This window comes from Sus scrofa, chromosome 12 (genome assembly GCF_000003025.6).
Source record: "Sus scrofa isolate TJ Tabasco breed Duroc chromosome 12, Sscrofa11.1, whole genome shotgun sequence".
Taxonomy (NCBI): domain Eukaryota; kingdom Metazoa; phylum Chordata; class Mammalia; order Artiodactyla; family Suidae; genus Sus; species Sus scrofa.
This window is the reverse complement of record NC_010454.4, coordinates 24,302,885-24,318,750: the sequence shown is the minus strand read 5'-3', so window position 1 is coordinate 24,318,750 and position 15,866 is coordinate 24,302,885. Positions and strand designations below refer to the sequence as shown.

The following is a 15,866-nucleotide window of genomic DNA, read 5'->3' as shown; positions in this document are numbered from 1 at the left end:
GTACTTCTGCATATCCAAAAAGGAAGACAAGGGTTTATAGCCAACACACCGCTTCAACAAGGCCCATACTCTCATTCCACTGGAGACAACTAATTCAGACAGACGTGAACCTTCAGAGACGTCCTGGACAGAATAAGGACTAAGGTCTAGCACTCAAATCAGATGTTAAGTTTCACATCCATCCCCAGATTCCCTCATGCTCATTCTCTAAAGTTCAGAACCAGAGGGAAGGAGACAATTGACCTCCGTGTGAAGGAAAAGTCAAAGCTATTGTTCTTGGGTACACTGACAAGATGCCGCGTGAGAAGGTCCATGGGACCCTTCCCTTCCCAGATGGATCAGTGGTAGGAAAACAAGGCTCAACCACCCATGATAATAAGACACATGGGTTTTGCTGGAGAAGTTGGTTACTTGGTTGGGGAAATGATGTCCAGGGAGGCAGACACCCATCTAGGATCTGTTTTTGTACATGGACGGCATCAGTAAGGAAATGGGCTTTTTTCGAGTCCTGCCCTAAAGCTACATACTTAGTCTGAGCTTTTGAAGCTGTTGCTCTAGGTCTGTCCTTACTGAATGAAGTAGATTAGGGTGGTGGGGCTGGTTTTTTTTGCTGCAAGGCACTTGCTTTTCCAGCTGTGTGCCAAACAGACCTGAAGAGCAGCAAGGACTGGTGTGGCTGTGGGTTGTAAAAGCAGGAAGGCCGGGCTCCGTGAAGAGAACCTCCCCATTCACCGGCTGCTCTTAGTTCTGCTCAGCTTTCCCTGATAAGGACAAAGAGTCAGCCATAGAGGTTAGGTCTTTTTTTTTTTTTTTTTTTTTTGGTCTTTTTGCCATTTCTTGGGCTGTTCCCTCGGCATATAGAGGTTCCCAGGCTAGGGGTCTAATCGGAGCTGTAGCCTACGCCAGAGCCACAGCAACGCAGGATCCGAGCCGCGTCTGCAACCTACACCACAGCTCACGGCAACACCAGATCGTTAACCCACTGGGCAAGGCCAGGGATCGAACCCGCAACTTCATGGTTCCCAGTCGGATTTGTCAACCACTGTGCCACGACAGGAACTCCGAGGCCAGGTCTTGATGTTGACAACACCGAGTATGTTGTCCCTGCAGCTCCATTTCCCCCCTCAGTTCTACATTCCTTCTATTTTTACTGATAATGAAATAGCCTGGTTTCCATCTCCTTACATGCGGGGTTTTTTTTGTTTGGTTTTTTTGGCTTTTTCTAGGGCCGCACCCACGCCATATATGGAGGTTCCCAGGCTAGGGGTCGAATCAGAGCTGTATCCGCCAGCCTACGCTAGAGCCACAGCAATGCGGGATCCGAGCCACATCTGCGACCTATACCACAGCTCACAGCAATGCTGGATCTTTAATCCACTGAGACAGGCCAGGGATCAAACCTACCTCATGGTTCCTAGTCGGATTCACTAACCCCCAAGCCATGACGGGAACTCCGTATTCTTAAGTGATTTAAGATATGTGGGAAAATCAGTTTGAATGATACCTAAGGCTAAAGACAAAGCAAGCCTTCGACCCCTGCCTGAGCAGGTCACCCTGGTTTGTTTTTAGTTAAGCCTGAGGCCTGCTCATCTCCCTGCAAACCCTAGGACCTCGTCTTACTTCCTGTCTCAGGTGTAGCAGCTTTCACTTAAGGCCTCATATCTTCCTGCCAGAAAAAGCCTTGAAGCTGGAACACCCAGCCTACCTGCCAACAGCAAAAAGAGGTCAGCCCCACAGCAGTGCTGACCAACTTGGCCCCAGGCCTCGGCTAATCAGCATGCTCCCAGACACAACTGTACGTCTCTCCATAAGGGGACACCAGGGAAAGGGGTGACCAAAACACACTGTCTCAAACCAGAGGCAGAGGCAGCACTGCCGGGGGTGGGTGGGGGAGACTTTTGAAATCTTTTGTTTAAAAAGTCACGTAACAAGGTAAAAGTTATAGCCTAACTGTGTACTAAACAAAAATAACATACACACATTTCTAAAGATACGAAACAGTACTCTGATTTTTACTTATCACAGGTCTCTGTATATAATTTGTATTTATCAGCATGAATTAGAGTTTTTCCAACTTAACTTTTAGCCTTTTTTCCTTTAAGAATCTGTTTTATTTGGCTTACAATCACAAGTTAATTACTCATTAGGAAAGAGTTCTTGCTTAATAGGACCAACCCCTTCCAAGGAGATGGGGGAGGCACTATAAACTGAAACAAGAACTCAGTGTTATCCCTAGACTTGTTTTCCACTCCGCAGGATAAACTCTAGTAGCATCACTGGAGGACGGGCCGAGCCAGGTCACACGGTGGTACATGGGAATTCAAGATCACAGGTTCCATGATGGAGATCACAGCTTGTGGTCTTAAACCTTGTCCAGTAATCTCACTTGGTCATTTGCTGAGCGCCGGCCCTTACACGGGCACGTGGCAGTTCCACCAACCAGCCAGTACCTTAAAAGCATTCAGCTCGGCACAGACTTTCTGGGCTTTGAGGGAGAACAGGTTCTGGTCGCCTCCCTCAGCTGGAGGGGTCTCCGGCACCTCAAACCCTAGAGCCTTCTGCTCCCCTAGTTCCATGGCCCTGCTGTTACTTACAGTGGAGGGCTTGGCATGTGCTGGCCCCAGTGACTTCCCAGGTTTCTACCATCACAGTTGTTGGTATGACTTCGCTCCAGTGCTCTGCATGCACCTCCTTGGTGAGTGGGGCCGCCAGAGAAATAACAGCACAGTCAATATTAAAAATGCAGCCTGTCACAGGTGGACAGCTAAGCTGGGCTAGGTGACAACACCCCCGCCCCCAGCCTAGCGCTATAGAGAGAGAGGGGCCAAAAGGATTCTGAATCTTTCCTCTGAAAGGATTCAGCGGGCAAACCCTAAAAAAGAACGTAACACCTCTTTGGAAGATTTAATACAGTATTTAAGACTTCTTTTGTCTTTAAAAGTTGATCATTGTCCACCTCCCTTGCTCCCCACCCATCCACCTTCCCGTAAGAGCTCTGCCTTCACCGCATAATGGCCAGTCCTCTCCTCACGGGGCTTGTTTCCTTCACTCTCAATTTACATTCAAAATAGGGAAAAATTGCACTTGAGAATGAATCATCCATTTTATTTTATTTTATTTTGTCATGTGCTCACAGCATCTCTCTCTCTTTCTCTCTCTCTCTCTCTCTCTCCCCCCTCTCCCTGGCAGGTCACAGAGATAAATTAAAAATAAAATCTACAAGGAAAATAATTTATAAAAGCACTTCCCAGGCTCGTGCCTTCTATCCCTACTGCACAGTTAGAATGCCCCCCGCAAGTGGGGAGGAGAATCCGTGCTTCTCCCCCTTCCAACTCACTCCTGCTAGTCTGGGGCCGACAGTGCTCCAGGCCCAGGAAGGGGCGGGGGCAGCAGTGGCAACAGTTAAAAATAAAGACATTGGAGCCACCCTGGTGCTCCCCTTTCTGCCTCTCCCAGGCGGTCCTCCAGGAGCCCTTGCTAAACTGAGGGTGCGGAGAAGCTGCCCGTGGCCAAGAGCCTGGGGGAGGGGTAGCCTCCTCCCCCCTTACATGCACATCTCATTCTCCTAGAAAGAAACCCAAAAAAAAAAAAAGCAGACGGAGACCTCGGGACAGAGGAGAAAAATCCCAAGTGTGTTCACACGGTTACACGGAGTCTTTATGGCAAAGAGAACATTTAGCAGCTTTGAATATTGGGGTATCTCCTTTTTACTCGACACAATTATTCTAGACCCTATGAGTGAAACAGGGCTCAAGCCCTAAAAAAATCAAAGCGCAAGAAACTCTACGAGGACTAGTTTTTGTTGCTGCTGGGTGTTGTCGGTTTCCTTTTAATCTTTCCAGTGACAAGCCCAGAGGTTGGCAGGGGAGGCCTGAGGGAAGGGTCTCTCCCCAGGGTTGTGCTGAATACTGCCTGGCTTCTCCACATCACCCCCCCCCCCCCCCCGCCTCAGAGCAGCCCCGGGAGGCTGCAGGCCCAGCACTGGGGGCACCACCAGCACCCCAGCTGCAGAAGAGCTCCAGGCAGCCGGTGAGGGGCGGGGACACGGGGCGGCGGGAAGAGAACAGCAGTCGCATGCAGGCTCTGACGGAGACGTGGGAGCCTCGGCTCAGGGGTGACTGGGCACAGAGGAAGACGGATGGCAGGGCAGTGAGTGACATGCTTGGTGCTGGGGCTGCTGCAACCCAGGGCCTCGCGACCCTTTCCCGCTTCTCTACCCTTTGATCCTAACCCTCCAAGCCCGGGTGGGGTCCCCGTGGCTCCTCTCTGACCGAAACCTCACAAGACCGAGATCTAAGAGCGCCCCCTTCAGGGATGCCCAAGTGCAGGAGCAGAGTTCACAGGCCCCTCCAGGACCCACTCCATGGCCCACCCTCCCCGCGGGGGGAGTGGGCTTTCCTCACACCAACGACCTAGTCCCACCTAAAACCTGCTGCCTGGAATCGTGGCCAGAGCCAACGGAACCTGCCTGTTGACTTTCTTCCTGCTTTGATTTTTTGGGGCTTTTTTCCCTCTTTCTTCCTCCCTTCCAGGAATGAGACTTCCTACCACTTTCTTCTCCCAAGTCCCTTCCTTCCCCCGTGTCAGCCGCCAGCAATGCCAGCAACACCCTTCCCCCGAAGGAAAGGGGTCGGGGTGAGGACCCTGTCCCCCCAAACGGTCTGGCCACTTCCACCCCCCCCAGCGGGGGAAGCTGAGCCAGACAGCGCCCGCGCCCGCCTCGTCCTGTCCACTGACCCGCAGTCATCCCATCTGAGAAGATCTATTGGATAAGAAGGCATTGAAGTCCCCGCTCGAGGTCCAGGTCCAGGCCCAGCCCTTCTCCAGTTTCCGTCTCGGTGAGCGTCAACCCCCCTGGCTGCCCGGGCTCACTTCCTCCGGTCCTTCGGCTTCCTCTCCTGCCGCCGCGCCTGCTGGTCGGCCAGGGTGCGGGGAATGAGGAGGACGCTGCCGTCGCCCGCGTACTGGAGCGCGTACTGGCTGGGCGAGTAGGGCCGCCCGTTCTCATCCCGCAGCCGCCCGAACACCTCCTGGTACAGGCTCTGGACCTTCTGCTTCATCTGCCGCAGCGAGCGGAGGAACTCCACCTTCTCCCGCAGCAGGCGGGCCTTGTCGCGCTGCAGGTCCTCCACGTCCCGCTCCAGGTTGAGGATGGTGTCCAGCTTGCGCTTGCGGCAGTTCTGCGCCGCCATCTTGTTCTTGCCGCGCCGCCGGATGTCGCGGATGAGGCTGAGCTGCGCCTCGCTCAGCTGGTACTTGGACAGCAGCTCGTTGAACTCCTCCACCGGCAGGTTGATGATCTTGTCGTTGGTGAAGGGGATCTTCATGGCGCGGGCCCGGTGCTCGTCCCGGCTCATCTGCTTGTCCAGGAAGTCGGCCTGCTTCTCCTTGCTGCCCTTCTTGAGGGCGCCGGGCGGCGGCAGGTCGGCGGCGTCCAGGGCGCTGGGCGCCATGTTGTACGTGTGGTTGTGGCCCACGTGCTCCAGGTAGGGCAGGCACGAGAGCTGGGACGGGTCCTGGTAGCTCATGCGGCAGAACTTGGAATACTCGGGCTGGTAGCCCACGGCGCCCTCGGCCTCTTCCAGATCCAGGGTCTCAGAGTCAGAGCTGTAGCCCACGGCGCCTTCCTCGGAAAAGGAGGAAGAGGCGGAGGAAGAAGCCGACGAGGAGGAGGACGAGGACGAGGACGACGAGGACGAGGACGAGGAAGAACTGCCTTCCGAGCTGCTCAGGGAGGAGGGGCTGTGGCTGGAGTCCAAGGAGAGGCCTGAGTCGGAGTCGAACTCCTCTTCGAGCTGGGAGGCCTGCACGGGGTTGAAGCCTTCTTCGATGGCCAGGTCCATCAGGCTGATCTCGTCCAGCATGGCTTCATCTAAGAGACCCCCCAGGGGGTCAGGCAGCTCGGGGCCCGCGGTGTCGTTGGCCGTGCCGTTGAGCTGGGGTGGAAAGAAGAGCCCCGCTAGGTTGGTGGAGCCGAAGGTGGAGTTGAGGCTGGTGGAGTTGCTGGGGACCAGCGGGAGCAGCGTGGAGCTGCTGGCCACAGGCAGGCTCTCCACCTCGGGGCTGAAGAGGGAGAAGTCCTGGCTGCAGCCCCCCAGGGACGCCTGATGCAGGCTGACATTCTGGTTGATGGGAGTGTTGGGGGCAAGGCTGTAGTTGGTGCTCAGCGGGTCTCCAGGAGGGGCGTTGTACAGGATTTCGCTCGTTGACGTGTTCACTTCCATGGCCTGGGAGGGGAGACGAGCGTGACTGCCGGCTCAGCGCCGACGCCCTCCCCAGGTGTGGCTGGGGGCTCCCTTAGCAGGCGCCCTGCACAGGCGCAGCTGCATGAATGTAAAGGCACGAGCCTGGAAACCCGAACCCACAGTGTCAACTCCTGGCCCCGCTTGATCCAGCAGGCCCGGCAGAGATGGGCTCCTCCCTGTGGACTTCACCCCAACGCAGGACTGATCAGCTCCAGGTCTCGTTTGGCCAGATCGCCCCAACACCTAACAATGACTACCCTCCACCGCACAATCAGCGATGCGCAAAGAACACCCAGCCTTGGAGTGAGAAAGGCTGGCTGTGCCACTTGCTGTGTGACCAGCAGCATTTCACTGGGCCTTTCTCTGAGCTCCAGTGTCCTCCCTTTGAAATAACAAAGGGCTGACTAAAAGGCCATGGGGGCCAAGTGAGCAGACAACAGCTGTGCGACACTGCAGGAATGTCCGCTTTTATTAACACTACATCTTGGAAACACCCAGTCAAGACATTATCTGCCTGAAGAAAAGGATGGAGACCTGCTTTAGGAGGTTCAGCCCTAGGGCTTTAACCCAAACCCCAATTCTACTGCACCCCCTACTGCCCCAAGGAGACGCCTGGACAGTCACTGCTCAGTGTTCTGACTTTCTTTTCCCAGAAGTAGAAGAGCAGCGAGCACGGGGACGCCCCCCACACAATCCGATAGGTCTGTACCGGGTTCTGATCAGCCTACCTGCATTTCCATGATGGACATCAGATCTTGCCACTGCTGTTCCAAATCAAATGGAGACTCTGTCCCCGTCAGGAGAGGAGACAAAAGGTTGTTTTGAAGACCTGGGGGCTCACTCTCACTAGGCACTGCTTCTGTTATGCTGGAAATGTCTGTGGGAAACTAGGGCAAAACACAGAGGATTTAACAGGGGAGGAGGAAGACCACCTTCTGCTTTCCTCCCAGAAACGACCACCTGAGGTTCTGTTTCTTCCTTCCTCAGAATTCACCCCCAGCAGCCAGGACAAGGCCAGCACCAAGAGCTGGCCCCTCAGGCAGCCTCAGAGAAACACACCGTGTGCAGGCTGCCCTGCTGGCTCAGTGGGCTCTCCCTGCAGTCCTGCTCACCTCTGCATTCTCCCCAAAGGGGCAGGTGGCCTCCAGCAGCCTAAGGCACTCTTCCAGGGACAGGGCTGTCTGGTCCTCCCCACCAGGCACCTGTGGCAACAGCAACTGTAAGTCTGACTGCCCTGGGCCTTGGCTGCCTGTGGGCCAAAGCCCTTCCCCAGTCTTTCCAAGGGAAGCCTGAAGGAGGCCCCGTGTGGCTGGTTGCAGGCCGACACTGTCCCTCCATTCCCAGGCTCGGCTGGCCTTGAGTCCCAGACTCCAGGAGAGAAGAGAGTGGGAGAGTCCTGACACACACAGAAAGCTGCCAGGTGCTCTGCCTCCCGTGTGCTGTTCCTCCCCAAGGCGTGGCCCCTCTGCTGCCACTGCTCTTCCACTCCCGCTTCCTCAGCCCTTCACTCGGACTCCAAGACCCCAACCCAAGACATACGTTCAGGCCCACCCCACAGACCCAAGCTGCCTTTTCTAAAGAGACGTTTCCGGAAGTGGGCAGAGGCAGAAGTACCTGTGCAGGGAAGCTCTCCCCAGTCTCTCCATCCACTAGCAGGTTTTGTGCCAGAGCTTCTGCACCCTCGCCTGGCCAGGTGTCCTCCTGCTCTGCTCCATCTTGCAGTTCCTTATCCACATCCTGCTCTTTCTGGCGATGACTGTAGTCAAAAATCTCACGCCCAGCCCCCAGGTCAATATCCTGTCGCCAAAGGATGTCAATCAGATCTATATCCTGAAAGACAGAGCACTGTGACTTTAGCTGTGCGGTCCAGGGGCCCCTCCCAGTCCTGCCCCTCAGAGGTTCCCCCCCCCAGCACCACTCCGATTACTCCAGGGTAGGGCCCCTCCCTGGCTACACACCTGCCAGCCTCTACCTCTGCCCCCTCTGTACCAGCAAGGCTTCATTCATCCATTTCCAGACACAAGCCTCCAAAAAGAAAGTGCTAGCAAAACCCACGAGCATGACATCCCATCCCCACCGTACAGGTCTGTGGGCTCAGGATCTGGACCAGAGACACAGCCAGGCCAAAAGGCAGGACCATCTCACCACTACTTAAGAAGAAAGGGGGAAGCAGGAGACACGTCTCATTTTGGGAATGGGAATCCCTTGAAACTTGGGTTGTAGGAAGCCGGCCACAGCAAGCCAGGGGGAACTGTCACGCAGAATTGCTTCGCAGTGGCCAGGCTTGCATCAGCCTGTGGTGCCATTTCATTTGCATAAAGGGGTGGGGTGGGCTGGAAAGGAAAATCCCTGCATTTGCAACCACCTGATGCAACCAATGACAACGAAAGGCCATCTCCAGCCTGTCCTAGAGCCATTCCCCCTTCCCTGGCTGAGGCAAGAGGATGCCTCAACACCCACAACTCTTAAAGCCCAGGCTCACCTCAAGATCCATCCCTGCCAGAATGCCCACTCTCAGCTGATCCTAGCAAGCCGCCTCAATCCCAGGAGAGCCTCGGGCAGTCAGATGATCCTCACTGAGCACCCCACCCCTGCCAAGGCCAGCCCCACGGTATCCCCTCATGCCAGTGCTCACATTCCCTCACCACACCCCAGGACCCACTGACTCCCATCAGTCAGCCCCCTCAAGGACACAGCCCCCACCACAGCACGGCCAAAACTGCTGCCACGGGCACCAAAATGCCTCCCTCCCACTCTACCCTGGCGCTCCTGATCAGTTTCGCTCCATCCACCACCCCCACTGCCACCAGCACAGAACCCCAATAAAGGAGACCTTTGGGCTCCCTATACATGCTGCCCCCTGTGGCTGAAGAAACCCTAAACTGATGCCTTCCGTTCAGAGGTTAAAAGGCGGATACTTTCCAGAAGACAATATCCTTAGCTGAGACCCACCTCCCTAGCCCTGACCATGTACCCCCTTCCCACCGAAACCCTCCCGGAAGCTAAGACCTCCCAGGTGTCCCTCTCCCTGTAGTCTCCCCACATACACCAACCTGGACAGAAGCCCTGGACCCAGGAGCAGAGGGGGGCTGGGCCACCCGGTGACCAGCCACCAAAGAGTTAAGGGGCCGGCTCCCTTTGGCACGGCCCCCACCACTGTGAGAGCTGCGGTCCAGGCGGGTCATGGTCTGCGAGATGAGCCCCAGGGCAGCGGGGGCCAGGCAGCCGGACAGGGGGCTGCAAGGAGCTCCTGGCTAGCCGGGAGCACACCAGGCTGGAAGGGTGGCCCCTTGCTAGCTCCGAGGGGCCCGAGGAGGGTGCCCCGCCCGTGCTGCTGCCTGGGCGGCCCAGCCCAGCCCCCTTCCTCCATCCTGGAGCAGCCCCCTCCCACCTCACAACCCCGGTCCCTCTCAGGCGCCCGGCAGCCCCCACCCTGAGCTCACCGCAGAGGCTGCAGTGAGATGGGACTCCCACCCCATGCTCCGTGCTCAAGCTGCAGAGGAAAGCAAGCTCCCTCCTGGGCCTATCCTCCCGCTCCTCCCTCTCTCCCCCTCCCCACGCCCCCCAAACTTGTTACCTAGGCTGCAGCAAGGAGCCAATCCCCTCCCCCTCCCACCCCGCAGGTCACTGCTGAGGCTGCAGAGAGCCAATCCCCTCCCCCAGGTCAGCAGCTGGGCTGCGGAAAGAGCCAATCCCCTCCCACTGTCGTTACCTAGGCTGCGACCAGAGCCAATCTCCTCCCCCAAGTCTCCGCTGGAGATGCGGAAGGAGCCAATCCCCTCCCACCGCCTGTTACCTAGCTGCAGCCCGGAGCCAATCTCTGCACCAGGGCAGCTGGAGAAGCTGCCGCAAGGAACCAGCCCATCCCCGGGCCGCCTCCGTCTCCTCAAGGAGACGCACCCAGGGGCGGGCAGCCCCACCCAGCCCAGTCAGCCAGCCCGGGTGGCGCAGTGAGAGAGCCCTGGGGGGAAGGGGTGCCACGCTCCCTCCTGTCGCATCCTGCTTACCCAGCCCACTCAGGACTGGGCAGGCGCTCCTCGCGCAGCTTCTCCGGGAATCTAAGTTCTTCCCGGGAAGTGGACGGAGTTTTCCCGTTCCTCAGGAGGGCTGCGGCCAGTCGCTCAGGCGAGGCTGAGCAGGAACCCGGGGAAGCCAGGGACTTTGTCACCCTCCAAGAGGCCAGATCAGAGGAAGCCGCCCGCACACATGCAGAGATGTCACGGTGCTGAGCCAGGCCTAACCCCAGGCAAAGGAGGGAGACACAGCCTGAAGGCCCGCACTGAAGGAGACGGGTGCTCCGCGACATCCGTGTCCCCCACGCTCTGTATCCCAGGCTTTGTTCAAGAGCATTCTCTGCCTGAGCCCCAGCTCACACCCCTAAGTCAGGAAAGAAGCCCCAGAGAGAATCACGGTCACCAATCCGGCTCCCATCCTCACCGCTGCTCCCCTTGAGCCTAAGGTCAGGTCAGGGACAGTATGTTCTCCTTGGTCGCAGACTGCTCCAAAGGGCTGTACACAGGCCACCCCCTGCTCTGGGCAGAGTGCCAACCTGGAGGGGAATCCTATCCCTGACAAGGGCCTGGGCTATAGCTGTCCATCGAATAGGCCCAGCGGCAGGGGAGCGCTGCCACCCCAGGGATAATACCAGCTCCAGCAGTGCCTGTCACATGCTCTGGACCTGGGTATTTTTATCCCTGGGCTGCTGAGGAAATGCTGTTCCAGACACACAGTAATCCTCCCCTCCCCCATACCCAGCCTGGGCCCCTAGAGCTGACCCACCCCTGGCCCCTAAAGGGAGTAGTGAAGGCCTGGGGCCAGGGAAAGCCTAACCTTCAGGAAGGCCAAGAAATGGAGGGAAGCAGGGTCAGAGTCCCATCCCGTCCCACCTCAACTCACCCAATTATATTCAAAACACCCCACCCCAGGAAAGCAGGAACGCTCCCTCCAGGAAGGGGAATGCAGCCGCTCTGGTGAGGATCCCAAGGCCGATCACACCCACCCCTTGCAGAGCTACCCTGGGGTGGGATGATGGAAGAGGAGGCCACTGTGCCAAGACCGGACCCCACTTGAAGGGAAAGAACAGAGGAAACCCCTGTAAGAACCTCAGAAAAGAGGCAGGGGAAGGCAAGGAGTGCTCACAGTTCCCATGCTCCCGGAATTCTAGTCCCTCTCAAAGTAAAACCAGTATGAGCCAGCTAAGCACAGAGCAACCCTGGCACGACTACATCCGGGGCCAGATCAACCTGTCATGTAGGGGCTGTCCTATGCTTTTTAGGATGTTTAGCAGCACCCCATGCCGCTCCCCACTAGATGCCACGAGCACCTTCTCAGGCTGGGACAACCAAAGCTGTCTCTAGACATGGCTGCACATCCCCTGAGGGGCAAAATCATCCCCAGTTGAGGACTACTGGCCCCGAAGAAGCCACATGCTTTGACGGTCACTAACATTCAAAGAATTGAGTTCAGGAACAGGCTCGAATACAGTCCAGGAGGCAAAATCGGGTCCAAGGGAGGCAGAAAGAGCCAAATCTACAGCATCTGTAAAACTTTTTTTCTATCTCCACACCCCCTCTTCTCAAACACCCCCCACCACACCCCCTGCCTCAAACTCAGCTCAGGAAAACCCAGCCCAGTACAATCCAGCCCTCTTCTTTCCCTGATGGCCAGGCAAGCAAAGTAGACCTTTTCTTTAAGCTCCTTAAGACTGAGTTTGGCAAGCCAGGACCGAACGCAGGAGCAGTCTTATCACATCTGTGGGACTGGGGCAGCAGAGGCCATTTACCACTGTTAAAAGCAACTGCATCACCTTCTGCCCAGAACAGTATGCCAGCCACAAGTCAGGAGTTAAGATCTCTGACGACTGGAAGCAAGCTGACCTCAGCAGCAGAACGCAGTTTCTCTCCTAGCTCCCGGCCTTACTCCCTGCAGAGAGCCTTTAGCAAAGAAAGGGAGCCTTGGCTCTCTGCTAGCCAAGAATAACTATCTAAATCTACCCCTTGGCTCAGGCTCAGGAGAGCCGACTTATCAGGCAGGACCTTATGACAACAACAGGCCTGACCACAAAGGAGGAGAATTTCAGGATACGTATGTGTGTTTTGATGTGGGGGGAGGTACAAGGCAACAGTCCACACAATATCTGTGTCTTAGCAACAGATACACACCGCATGGAAGCGCATCACAACATGACTCCCTCCCCCACTCCGGGGCCTCCAGGAGTCATGTTGAAATCCAAGCAGTAAACACACAGGCATGTTCTAGGAACCGCCCACTGCCCTGACGGTCCATTTAGAGGTGGGTCAACCACTCAACCTAAGGAAAATACTCCCAGCCTCCAATCCCAGGCAGACAGTTAAGCCCATTCGTATCCAAGAACACCCTCTCTGGTTCTTTACAAGGGTTTACGAATACCACCACCCCATTCCTTCAGGACCAGCCCACCGCGCCCTCCAACCCCAGACCCTCCCCACCCGCCCCTCCATGTAGCCACTAACCTCTTTGGTTAAGTCTCCACTGACTGGAGGGGCTACAGCTCCCAAATCCTCCAAATCTTCACTGAATCCCTGCTCCGTTTCGCTCTCTCGCACCCCGTTGTCTGGGCCTGTCACATCTTGGAGACCACTGGAACTCTCGAGGGCGAGGCCTGAGCTGGGCTGGCTGCCAGAGACCGACCCCTCCGGATCCCGGTGGACCAGCCAGGCGTTAACCTCAGTGGTGGGCACCTGGAACCTGTCCAGGGCCCTCACCTGACTGAGGAGCCGCCGGGCAGTGAAGTAATTGTCCAGGTCTATGCTCTTGGGGTGGATACCATAGCCATCCAAGGTATTCCTCAGGTTGTGGAACTGGGTCTGAGTATAGGCAGAACTGGGCCCCAGGATGATCTCCCGGAGCGGGGGGAGCTGTGAGGTCAGGTAAGTATCCACGTCCACCCGCACCCCAATCAAACTGAGCAGAATGGTGAACTGGAGGAGTCCTTCCGTTAAGTATTTCTTCAGAGAAAGCATTGCTGAAGGACCAGAATGTTTATGCTTTCTGGTTTTTAAATCTTCCAAAAGACAAATCAAGGCCACTGCTCTGCTGCTCCAGCCAGCAAGTTACCCCCCTCAGGGCCAAACCCCGGACCCCGCCCCTGGGGAACACAGGGGCCGAGCTCCCTGATGGCCTCAGAGGAAAGCACAGCCCTTGGAGCCAAGGCCACTCTCCAGACCACATTCACTTTTCCCTTCGTGACACCACACTGCTGAAAGTACAACTGTTCCTAACCCAGTCCAGGCCCTCCGGGCCCACGTGACTTCCTGTCTCCACAGTCCACATACAGTCACTTCCTCACTCACATTAGTTGTCCTTTGTAGATTCCACTGCAGGCTGTTCTCAGGAACAGCTGATGGATTTTTTTTTTTTTTTTTTTCCTTCTCCCTCCTAAGGTTTATTTTCTTTGGCTGGAGCTACAGGCCTTTTGTCTTGGGTCAGAGTGTCCCGCCTCCTCCACACTTACCAGGGGGGTTTCCAGAGAAACCTGAAATGGGAACCACAAAAGCAACAGGATAAGAGTCCATCATTTTTCATCCACGATCAAGGCAGAAAGCAGAAAACATATTAAAAGACCACTCTTATTTTTTACTCAACAATAACTCAGTTATACGCTCGTAAAAACAAAAAAACCCAAAAATTTGTTATAGACAAGAATAACTACGAAAGGAAGATTCTGCTCACCAGGGATCTCAGTATCTGGCTATTAACTGTGCAGGACTCTAAAGTTCATTTCAGATAAGCAGATAATGCCCAGGGCATCCTAACTATTTTACATGTTGTCCAATTTATCAACCCTCCCCCACCCCAAGTATACACTACCCAGATTCTATTTTTAGGTTGAGAAGTCCATTTCCTATCTTAAAAGAAAGTTTGCTTGCCATCTCTCAGGAGAGAGCCTCCTACAAGTCCTCTCCCTTCAAGTTCTAAAGGGGAGGGAGAGATTATTATTACTGGCTGAGAGTGTACAAGGATGAGAGGACAACACATTACAGAAAAAATGCTTTTTCTGTTTTCCCGATTTTGAAACCTGACTTCCCTTTCCTATCATTCTTACATTAAAGGAAAAAAAAAAAGGTGGGGGGTACTGAAGGGAGGGGGGTGGGGGCTGAGGCAGGATTATTTGGCCCAGAATTTGAATAGGCAGGTTTTATTTTCATTCATGTGACCTTCTGAGCCAAAGCAGAAGGATATGGCCAAGTCCTCAACCCAGATAGCCAAGTGGAGAGAGAGCAAAGCTGCCTTTCAGTTTCTAGTCTCTACTTCGGAGCTTCCATTAACCTCACAAACCAACACATAACTCTCTCTTCTTCACTGTTGTGACCCAATCCTAAAGAGAAAAAGGGATCTATACATACACACAGACACACACACACACACCCTTATCTGGTTAGAGTAAACATAATTACGATCTAGAATTCCTGCTTACACTACCCTCCAGTTCTCACGCGATTTATTACTAAAACCTCCCAAGAGCCAATTAAGTTCGGGCAAATGGACGAGGTCCCTTAAAGATCGAGGAAGGCCAGGTCTGAGCCCGGTCCCACCCTGCCCCGGATACCCGAGTCCGGCTGGGACCAAGTCGCCATGCCGCTCCTGGCGCCTCGGCTTCTAGCCTTCTGGGGCAGCAGCGAACAAGTGCTACTTTCCTGGCCTTGACCCACCCGGATGGCCAAACCCCACCCCGCCCTCCGCCCCTATGGCCCCACCCCGCTCCCAAGCCCGGGCCTAATACCACGCCTTCTCAGGCCCTCAGCCCTCCCCAGTCCAACCCACCCCGAAGCCGGCTTTCTCCACAGCCTCTGGGCCCCTCCCTGCCAGGTCCAAGGCCCAGCCCCGAGCGAACCCCGCTCGCGGCCGCCCGCTCCCGCCTCCTGCCCCTCAGCTCCACCCCGCCGCCCTTCACCCCATAAGCCTTGGCCCCGCGGCACTGCGCCCCTCCCGTGAGGGAAAAAAATGTGCTTGATACCGCTGCTGAGCTCGGCGTCCGCCGCTGCTGTCCCAGCAGGCCCTCAGCCCGAGTCCAGGCCTTGCCGCCGCCACCGCCGGCCGGCCTAGAGCTCGCCAGCCTCCGTTTCCCTCCCCGCCCCCTCCTCCCACCTCACTCGGAAGCCCGCCCCCCGCGCCCTCCCCAGGAACACGTTTCTTCCAATCAACGAGCCGAGATAGTGGCCGTCGCCGGATGTCGCTTTGATTGACAGCAGGGAAAGCCCAATGGCTAAGTGTACCTCCTCCTCCCTTTACCGATTTCCCAAGACTGACAAGCTCCGCAGTCCAATGGGCATGTAGGCCCGCCCCGCGGCGCAGGCCCACCAATAAGTGGGGCTAAGGTCCTATCGCTCGGCGTTCTAGACTCCCTCCGCCGTGCGCCAGCCGCGGGAATTACAGGCTGGGCTCGGAGCAAAGCGAGGAGGCCGACCTCTTCTAGTGCGTTCTTTGAGCTGGAGGATAAAGGCTTCTGGCCGGGTGTGGGAGGTGGTATCGCCGTCGGAGCGCGGAATCCCCCCCATGAGGGTTCCCACGATGACTTGCAAAAGTCCAGTGAGACCTGAGAGGCCGAGGTGGGGGCACAGCGTGTGTATTTGGCGGGTTTGA

At 56.1% G+C, this 15,866-nt stretch overlaps 1 protein-coding gene across 8 annotated transcripts; it reads right to left on the bottom strand.

The window, feature by feature from the left end:
• On the bottom strand, positions 1,986-15,370 carry NFE2L1 (nuclear factor, erythroid 2 like 1). Of its 8 annotated transcripts, none has more exons than XM_021067094.1 (6): positions 15,241-15,370; positions 12,737-13,758; positions 7,860-8,075; positions 7,358-7,447; positions 6,974-7,132; positions 1,986-6,227 (listed from the first exon to the last, which is right to left on the bottom strand). In XM_021067094.1, exons 2-6 carry the CDS (start codon positions 13,244-13,246, stop codon positions 4,869-4,871), a joined length of 2,334 nt encoding a protein of 777 aa, XP_020922753.1. In that variant the 5' UTR covers positions 13,247-13,758; positions 15,241-15,370; the 3' UTR covers positions 1,986-4,868. The 8 variants fall into 8 exon arrangements, with proteins under 8 accessions (XP_020922753.1, XP_020922752.1, XP_020922754.1 ...); XM_021067093.1 differs by lacking the exon at positions 15,241-15,370 and adding an exon at positions 14,833-14,973; XM_021067095.1 differs by lacking the exon at positions 15,241-15,370 and adding an exon at positions 14,701-14,826.

What these genes read in the sequence shown, in the direction of transcription:
- NFE2L1 (XM_021067094.1), bottom strand. Translation starts at nt 13,246, where the DNA reads ATGCTTTCTCTGAAGAAATACTTAACGGAAGGACTCCTCCAGTTCACC. An exon ending in GTGGAGACTTAACCAAAGAG is followed by an intron (nt 8,076 to 12,736) that starts GTTAGTGGCTAC and finishes TCTGTCTTTCAG; the next exon opens with GATATAGATCTGATTGACAT. An exon ending in CCTTTGGGGAGAATGCAGAG is followed by an intron (nt 7,133 to 7,357) that starts GTGAGCAGGACT and finishes GTTTTGCCCTAG; the next exon opens with TTTCCCACAGACATTTCCAG.